Source organism: Sabethes cyaneus, chromosome 2 (genome assembly GCF_943734655.1).
Source record: "Sabethes cyaneus chromosome 2, idSabCyanKW18_F2, whole genome shotgun sequence".
Taxonomy (NCBI): Eukaryota; Metazoa; Arthropoda; class Insecta; order Diptera; family Culicidae; genus Sabethes; species Sabethes cyaneus.
The window spans coordinates 222617837-222627944 of record NC_071354.1 but is presented as its reverse complement, the minus strand read 5'-3'; the positions used below and the strand labels follow the sequence as shown (position 1 = coordinate 222627944).

Here is a 10108-nt window from a genome sequence, read left to right as displayed (position 1 = left end):
CAAACCCTTTAATTGGCGTTGATAGAGATTTATCAAAAACATTGGCAAACTTACTCTGTAACTCAGAAACAATCTGGTCCGGGCAAACTACCAGTTGATGGATGCTGTTTCCAAACGCTCTCCTCCAGTCAGGAATAAACAAATCCAACCAATCTCGTCCAAGCAAAGGAGTGAAGTCACTACCGCTCCTCAAAACAACTAGCTCAACAGTTTTCCTCTGTCCGTTAAACTCAACACGGACTGTAATTTGTCCTTCCACCTTCAAACGACTACCGTTAATCACTGCCAATTTCTTGTCGCAAGTTTCCAAAGGAATATGGTCAAATTCTCCCTCGTACATCTCCAAACTGATGACGGAAACTGCAGCACCACAATCGACCTCCATTCTTAACCGCAAGCCGTCAACGTAAACGTTACGGAAACACGGTTCGTTGATTTTATTGACTGACGAAATCATCATACAGTCCATATCTTCATCATCCGAGACGGAACGATTCAATCGACGTCTCAAACTCTTCTGGTAATCGGTCAACTTGGGTTTAGCTGCTGGAGAATCGACAAACTTAACTGTCTTCCTCTTGTTTTTCAAATCGTAGCAAAAACGCCTTGTATGGCCACTCCTACGACAGAAATTGCAAAACAAATTACGATGCCTTGAAGTGGAACGATTTTTCCTGTCAAACGATACTGAGCGACTCCTACTTCTTCTTCTGCTAGGCTGACGACTCCGTCCACGTGAGCGATCTCGAACATTAACACGACTGTCCCGATCTCCAAGTCGGTTCAACACGCTCGTACGTCGCGAACTGGAATCTTTCGAGATTATCTTCACTATCTCTTCCGCTGATTCGGCGTTAGTAATTATTGTCTCCGTTTTTGCTAAGGTTAGATTGTCCTCGTCAAACAATCTTTTCTGCAGATCCTCATCGCTAATTCCGCAAACCAATTTATCGCGGATCGCCATATCCTTAAACGCTCCGAATTCACACAATTCTGCCTGGAGCTTGACAGCTAGTATGAAGTCCACAGCTTTTTCATTCGGTTCTTGGTTGCGTTTGTAGAACTTAAAACGCTGGATCAGATCGCTTTCCGTTTTGTCATACCGCTTCCGCAGAGCATCAGTAATTTCTTTAAACGACAAAAGCTTCAAATCCTTGCCAGGGAAAAGAAGTTTTATATCACTATAAACTTCCCTACTGCATGAAGCCAAAAACGATACTTTTTGCTCAACCGGATCCGTCACCTTGTGGTGCGCGTACACCCACTCTAGTTGCTCCAGAAACTGCGCGAACGGAATTGTGCCGGGAACGTACGGCTCAATCTGATTTACTAGCGGCATACTTGACAAAATGTGAAAAACAAAAACAAAAATAAAATAAAATAAATTCACAAAAATATTTAATTTTTATTCGCGAAACTACAATGCTATTTTTATCAGTGCAAAACTAGAGATCAAATCAAAACAAACCGAACTTGATCTCCACACACAACTCAAAGCAAGCGCGATAAACAATAAATCTTTTCGTATTCCGTTTTGTGCGGGAACGATCAACACAAGCAAACGGTGAAACTGTTGGTATGTAGTGCAAATTGCAAACGAATGAATGAAAACTTTACCGTCGCTGAATGGTATCAATGTTGCATTAACCGAAACTTGTCAGCGAAACGAAAATGCTGCGGTTTGATTATGTTAGTGCAACTTTTGGCAAATACAAAATGGTTCTTTTGCCAAACCAATCACGGTAGAAACAAAAAGAAGCGTCTTCTCTGTGTGCTAAACAAAAGAAAAGGCTTACAAACGCACTTTATAGCATGCAAACTAAAACAAATTCTAAACTCAACAGAATTAAAACCATGCAAAAACTTACGTGACCGTTGCCTCAAACCTGTGTATTGGCAAACCAAACAAACCAAACCAACTCAACGGCAAAACACTGCACTTGCGGAAAAACTAAAAAGACCGCTTTTTTTTTTCTTTCCAAACAGCACTCCGCACAAACTAACGGCGGGGCAAACAGATTTACTTTTTTTAATCTTGCTTTTCACTTTACCAGAAAACACCTCCAGCAAACCAAAACGCTGGGAAACACTTCACTACAAACCAAGCTGCAAACTCAATTTACCGGCAAACTTAGCGCACGGCGCAAACGGCAGAACACTGGAAAATCTTCCAGGAAAAACACTAGGTACTGTCGAAAAAAAACTATTCACACGCGATTTTTCCAAAATTTTACACTCGTCGCCACTAATATGTTCCTTCAAACACCGTGAGGATAAACTTAGGGAACTGTGATATACGGTACTGATAAACGTAAGGTGAACGGTTCGACAGTCAACTATAAACTGACTCTTTATTTTACTAATCAGAACACTGCCAGCAGCTGTTCTGTCAGGGTTGTACTCGAGGGTGGTCACCACACGTACAACAACTAGGATAGAAGCTGGTGAACAGATGTTATGGAATGCACCTGTTCACCCTTTGCCAGGCCAGAATTGTAATTTATTGATTACAAAAGTACTGAGTTTAATCCTGTTAATCATCATTGTCTGCTTTTAACACGTTTAAGATGCTTAGGAGCGTCCGACTTTTTCGTACGTTGGCTAACACCGTTTCTCTTCAACCATTTGCTATCAGTAAAATGTGAAGACTTGAAGTCTCGGGGCTTAGTTCCAGATAAAGTCTGATGTGCCGCAAGCTACTAATTTGGGACCGCTGTTATTCTCGCTTTTCTTCAATCACGACTGTCTAGTGCTTCCACATGGATGTCGAAAAGGATGGATGGCGTATAGCTGACGACCTGAAAACCTTTTTATTCCTACGGTCGAATGAGGACCACAACCGGCTTTTTGTGATGATTTCATGAAAGTTTTTCCATGGGGTTTCTGTCAAATTTCCGCAACGTAGTAAAATCCGTATGCATTGTGTCTGGGCCTTAAGAGGCGGTACAAAAAAGTTACTACTATGATACTACATAATTGACCCGAAAATAACCCAGATCTGATACAAAACAGAAATTGATCAAAATATTGTACAAATATGATACAAAGATGTTATAAATATAAACAAAAATGATATAAAAGTGATTATAATCATAGAATGATAAAAATGGCACAAACATTACACAAAAGAAGCACCAGAATGATATAAAAACCCATAAAAAATAACACAAAATAACGCAAACGACATAAATACAAAAATTCCATTGACAAACATAAACAGAAATGATACACAAATTACGCTAAACTAATATAAAATAACACATAAATTACTCAGAGGGCAAACAGATATAAATAGGGATACACAAGTAATTCACAGATGGTATAAGAACACATCATTTGATCCAGAAATTACTTTGATCAGTCGCGGCAGTTTGTTCGGAAATCTGTATTATCGTGCATTATCTGCTGTAGCTGGTCTCGATTGATTGTATCGTATGCTGCATTGAAGGCGATGAAGATACGATGTGTGGGCACGTTGTATTTCTGCAGAATCCACCGGATGGTGATTTCCTCGCTAGTAAAGCGAGTTCCCATAAAATCAGCTTGGCAGTTTCCGAAGAATCCTTGGACTTTCTGTGACAGCCAAAATAACAAAGTAGGTACTTTGTAGGTGGTGCTTATTACCATCATGCCTCGATTGTTGCAAACCGATCCCTCTTTTGTATATGGGACAAACAACCAATTCCATCCCCTCGTCCGGTAGCGTCTCTTCCTTCACATATTGGAAATTCGTTGCACCGTTGCCAGCGTTTCTCTCCCGCATTTGAGGAAATAGAACTTCCTTCGTCCAGAATTTGGTCACCGAATCTGCTGAATGACTCTACGTCTGATTGCTGTACCCTTCAAGCATATCCTTGCCGTGCACTCTGCCAATTGATTCCTTCTAAATCGCTATTATCGTTTACCGTGAGGTGCCCTAGTTCCGTACATAATAATAAAAAAATGACAATACCAACCCAAATCGAATAATAACTTCAGCTCAAAACCTCGATTGATGTTAAAAAACTTTATTCATTATTTTCACATTAAAATACCTAGTATTTACTTTAGACTCACCTGTCTTTTGAGCAAAAACGCTCAGGAGACATTTTAATTACTACAATTCTGCCTTACAAGCTAGCGTTACCTTCCACCTGCTCATCTCCACCGAAGCTCGATCCTTCCAGATCGTACTCCAGAATGTTTCTAACGAACTGTGCAGCGCATTCTTGCTTTCAACAGTCATTGCTAACGGTACCATAAGTTCCACCCGGCACGGGTAGCATTTATCACGTTCATAGTGAATCACATCCGTCATATTGTCCCTCCAATCATTCAACACAAGTGGATTCTGTACAAAGTGTACCGAATCCAACGACTGACTGGTAAAACTTTCGAACACCTCAACGAAACTTTTTTGTGTGAGTTTTCGATTGAACGACAAATCTAGGACTTTCAGCTTGTCTGCACTCGTACGAAGAGCAAATAGGATAGCACTAAGATCGTCATCGGTTAAATCACATTTGCTAAGATTTAAAACGCGCAGCGTATCGAAATATTTTGATTGAAACACTAAAATTAGCATGCTTTTGAATTCTTTCAGCTTACCCAATGAACGCAAGTTTAATTCGGTCAGAATCCTGGTGTTTAGAGCAGAAAACAAATAATCGATCGACCTCTTGTTGAGGTCATTATCTGATACATCGAAAACCCGTAACCGGTGGATATCCATTGGAGGCGTGGCAATGGTTAGATTCGTTAAGCTGGTCGACGATAATCTCAACGTGGTGAGGTGTTCGAGCTTCTGAAGTACCGTCGTTAAAAGCGACAAACTGTTGTCCGACAGTGGGTTCCCGCTGAGATCCAGCTCGGTCAAACGGGTCAGAACTTCTAAATTCGCCACCGTCAGGCACGAAAGGCCTATGGGACTGATCAAGTTTGCGGAGAGATTGATTGTCTCCAGTTGCCTTAGAGTGGGTAACTTGCTGGTTAAGAGCTGGAAGTCATCATCCGAAAGCTGATTATTGGATAGATTAAGTATACGGACGCAACCCTGCTTTTCGAGGGCTTCGAACAGGATATCCCATTGAATTGGTTTACGTTTGAAGAAACTACGTCCCACATCGAGGACACCCATGGATTCCATCTTATCGAGAACGGTTGCCATTTCAGTGAGAAATTCTAAAATCGTTAAATCGATATTGGAAAATTGTGAAAAAGAGTCTGCTTTATGTGAAACTTACCTTCTTCACGATATTTACAGTAATCCTCATAGAACTGATCTGCCCGCAGTTGTTGGTATTCTATGACATAGGAATTGATTACGGTGGTATCATCACTGTCCAGCAGAGTTGTCAGAGGATCAGAATCAACGCACAGGCCACCGTCCTGGCGGAGAAGCTTCAAGAGCGGACGTTTTCCATGTATTCTGTTGCAGAAAAAAGCCAGCAAAATCAAATGAACAAACAAAAAATAAAATGTTAAAAAAGAAACTGTCACCATTTGAACTTCGATCCTAAAATTTCGCTAGTAAGTGAAAAAGTTTCGAATTTGGGTCTAAAAATGGTAGAGAATTGTATGTGGATACTTGGCATTGAATGCTAATAAATATATTCAAAAGAGGTTTTTTTGGATGAATTTATTTAAGATCGTTTGTCATGAACAAAACCAATTCACATACTTATTATCGAACTTTCCTGCTAAACCCAATTTTAGCATTGGGTAAACTAAGGAATTTATACTAAACTATATATTCCAGCTAATGAAATTATTATATCAAAGATACAAAAAGGCAACAATTCAATTTGGCTCCTACTTACACACCGTAACGCTGTCCAGCTTCGTTAACCAACCATCCAACGTTCAATTCCATGACCTGGCCCTCATCGTAGGTCACATCGATCGGCTCGCCTTCGACGACAACCCGCACCATGCTCGGTGGTAAAACCTTAACCGGTGACCGGCTTTCAATCGACGACTCTCCGTCTTTCTCCGGCGTTCGTGGCTCCTCCGCTGGTTGCCCAACTGAAGGACTTGACGATCGTGAAGACACACTGAATCCCGCGTCCAGCAGGGATACTTGATTCCTAGGAGATCCGGCAGAGGATGGTCGACGTTCACTTTTTTGACTCGATGACTTTCTTGAGAAGCTTTTTTCGGATGCACTCATTAGTATTTCATGGGCGTCGGCAACTGCGGGTTCGCTTTCTTCCAAGGTAACTTCACCAATGTCTTCACAATCACCATCTGAATCGTACTCTAAGCCACTAGTGGTTATAGTTTCATCTGATATGGGTGGATCTGGAGGTGGAGTGACTTCTCGTTCCAAGCTGCGTTTGGCTGGTCGATTGGGAGTGTTTCTAAGATTTGTTTCCGTATAATCTTTATCGGAGAAAAACTTTTGCCGCTTGCTAACGGGACCAATATCATTCTCCAGCCAATCATCGCCAACCTCATCTCGCTCCATATAAGCCGAACGTTTAGCCGGGCCGGGATTGGGATCTTTCAAAGGAGCAACTATCTGCGCTCGAACCGTCGAGCCCTTTCGTAGCACTTGTATTGCACTACGATAATCGTCAAGACCGGGCAATGACGAACGAGAACTCTCCGCAAAGGAAGAAACTGTATTTTCTTCTTTCGACTCATCGGCTGAATCTGACGATAAATGTGATGAGAGTGACCGCGTATCTCGTTGGCGACTTCCTGACGGTTGACGATTTCCCGAAGATTGACGTTTTCCAGGCGACTCACAATTTTCCGACGATTGACGATTTCGAGTTGCTTTTGTTTTCTTATTTGGTTGAACCAAATGAGCATTTGCTTTTTCGGCTTCCGTTCTCGACTGATCGAGTCGATTCGTTCGTCTGCGACTAGAACGGCCCCCCTCGCTTGTACTGGGACCAGCATCAAGCGCCTCCGGTAACGATGCTGACTGATCCGGTTTAATGCCTGCTTTGTCAAAGCAAACCTGAATTCTGTCTCGAACATTATTATAATGCGCAATATGATCACTTTGAAGCAACTTTTGGTTCTCTGCAAACCATGCTTCCAAGATATTCAAGGTAGTATCACCGGAATCCGTTCGTAGTGTACAATTTGCTCCACGATCCAGTAGCAGTTCTACCACTTCCAAATTCCCGTTGGAGCACGCATCGTACAGTGGAGTAATCCCATCACATTTGACACCCCCTTTATCGTTGATATGAGCCCCGCGATCCACCAACATATCCACAATATCCTTGTGACCATAAATGCAGGCTTCGTGAAGAGGAAGCCACCCAGCGTTATCACGGACGTTAACTGGATGACCTTGATCCAGCAGCTTCTGAACCAAAACAGTATTACCGTTAATACAAGCCTGATGGAGTTGTGTTTCTCCTTTGCCATTTCGTCGGACCTATAACAAAACATGCAATATAAAATTTAAACAGAGAGCAAGCTCAACAATAATCCCTACCTTAAAAGAAGTTCCTCTCTTTCTAGTGGCCCTAGTATCGGATTGTCCTTCACCAGGTTTCTCACTTTCATTCTCCGAGTTCGAAAGCTCTGCCAGATCTACATCATCACCGATTTCCTCCGTGTTGATAAGAAACTCGACCGACGTTTCCGTTTCATCGTGATCGACATCGTCGTCGCTCTCAGCATCTTCATCCAGCGCCAGGTCTATCCCAGCCTGTTCTGCTTCCTTCTCCAGATTTTCCGCCATCAGTTCCATACCGTGTTTCTTCAGCAGTGCGATGCACCGTTGCAGTGGAATTCTTTCCAATTTGAGCGACTTGAGTTTCTTCGCTTCCTGCCGGGCGCGGCGATAAATATCCTCAATATCGAAACATGACCGATTTTGCATTTCGTAAACTTCCGCTATATTTAGCAGCGTATTAAAAGCCTCTTTCGGTACTTTTTCAATCAAATTGTACTCTTTCCACAGATAGACCAGAGCATCCTCATACTGCTTATTATCTTTGTACGTTTGATACAAACTCACATAAATTGGAATTAATTCTCGCTCAGTCTCTCCCTTCAGTTGAGCACATTCTAGCATTTTAAGATAGTAATCAATCCCTTTACCATAATTCTCCAACTTGCAGGACCCGTCACCCATCTGTTCGTAGAGACGTTTTTTAGTAGCGTGATCGCTGCTATCCACTGTAATGAGTTTGTCTTCGATTCGACAAAGCGCTACCAACACTTTCAGCTGACTTTCGATGTTCTCTGCATCGGACACAACCGGAGTCTTCAGCCGGTATGCCTGTTTCAACGTCTGACGTGCACTTTGAAAATCTCCCATGCGTATCATAACGTCGTTTTTAATCAACAAAGTTTCGCACATTTTTGTTGACTTGTTCTGCAATCTAGATGCCACTTCCAGAGCTTCGCTTAAAATCTTCAAAGCTTTTGTTTGATTCTTCTGCTTCAGTAGCAGCAGACTAGCAGAAATATAACATTGATGAAGCAGCTTATGCAGATCATTGTTCTGTGCTATTTTGATTGCTTCCTGAATATATTTTACAGCATTATCCAAATCTCCCTGCATTTCTTTTGTTACACCCAAATTCAGGAACGATCTAGCTTCCATATCCATTTGCTCTACTTTGGAAAGTCTGTTCAATTCTCTACTCAACTTAAGACTTTTAAGAAACGCTTTTTCTGCCTCGTCGAATGATTCCTTTGCCGCTTTGTCGCAACTCTGACCCTTGAGTAGATGAGCCCTACCAATCGTAACGTAAGCTCGTTGTAGTTCTGTTTTGTCCTCCTCCCGACGAGCTATGTCCAGATAGATCGTCTCATACTGGAGAGCTTTTTCGTACTCGCCCAGCAACATGAACATTTCACCGACCATTCGATTCGCCCGGCCCACTTCCATTGCCATTTTTAGCTTGTTGTACGCTTTCGCTACCAGTTTGAATTCGTTCAGAGCCTTCAGATACTCCCCACGGTCGTTGTATAACTCACCCAGTCGGAGGCACACCTCCGCCAGTTGCTGTAGATTACCAGCTTCCGAGGATTTTTTCTTACGGCGAAGAAGTTCTGAAATAAGAAATAACTTAAAATTTACATTATCTAAGCTATATCTAAAGTATTTACTCTGTTCTTCATAGTCCAAGTCGGAACTCATTTTTGCTGGTTGAATTCAACTAAAAACAAATGTTCACTTTATCCAAACAACAGCAGATAGTGTGCAGTTGTAACTAATCTACGCACTTTTAACTTTCTTCTTTTAAAACTATCTAATATAAACTTTTCACACGAGAAAATAATAAAACACAATAATTATACAGAAATGCCGCCTTTCGCGTAAGGACGCGAAGTAAGCTCGCGCAACAAGAAAATTGAAAGAAAACGTGGAAAACGTAAACAAAACACGGCACACATCTCTACTGATATTCTGACTAAACCTACACTGATAAAAAATGCGTAACGATATTCAAATGAAAAACACTTGCATTGGCACTTATTGTGAAAAACAAGATATTGAAGTGGACGTGTTTATAATTATGCAGTGACATGCAATATCATTTTCATGTGATATTGCTTGTGCATATTATTTACAAATCATGTGCAAGTTAATGATTCCATATCGATTTTCAATTTTTCGGTTTATAAATATGTAGAGTCTGGTTTATAAAATCAAGTCAGAATTGGTGTTGATTATTAAAAATATTGCATTTCATGTGATGTGTATAGTAAATGAAATCGCAGACGGTTTAAAAAATTTCAGGCAATAGTTTACTAAAAAATAAATGTTTTATTTGAATTGTCGAGTTGTTTATTCCAATGTTTTTATAATAAACAAAATTTTATTACACTAGTATTGCATGGTTACATAAATTTTTCATTTTATTTTATATTTCGCTTTCATCCTCAAAGTAATCATATTTTTTTCTAAACAATACCCTATTCATTAAAAAATGCATTTTAATTGGAGGTCCATCAAAATCCGTTACAGATATTATTTTAAACAACTTCGTACATCGTAGAGCTTCGTAAGCAAGAAAATGATCATCAAATTGCCCACACTCCCACAACTGTCCTACAACATAAGTCTTTTGACCTACTCGCAAAATTTCTACTACTTCCACTAATTCGGTAACGTTATTTGTCGTCGATGTCAGATATGACCCATTATTTA

The 10108-nt window shown here is 40.8% G+C and overlaps 1 protein-coding gene across 1 annotated transcript; it reads right to left on the bottom strand.

Moving 5' to 3' along the window:
• Positions 1–4062: 4062 nt before the first annotated feature.
• Positions 4063–9188, bottom strand: LOC128734849 (tonsoku-like protein). Its single transcript, XM_053829225.1, has 5 exons — positions 9064–9188; positions 7436–9006; positions 5799–7375; positions 5223–5407; positions 4063–5160 (listed from the first exon to the last, which is right to left on the bottom strand). Exons 1-5 carry the CDS (start codon positions 9092–9094, stop codon positions 4097–4099), a joined length of 4428 nt encoding a protein of 1475 aa, XP_053685200.1. The 5' UTR covers positions 9095–9188; the 3' UTR covers positions 4063–4096.
• Between the last annotated feature and the right edge of the window lie 920 nt (positions 9189–10108).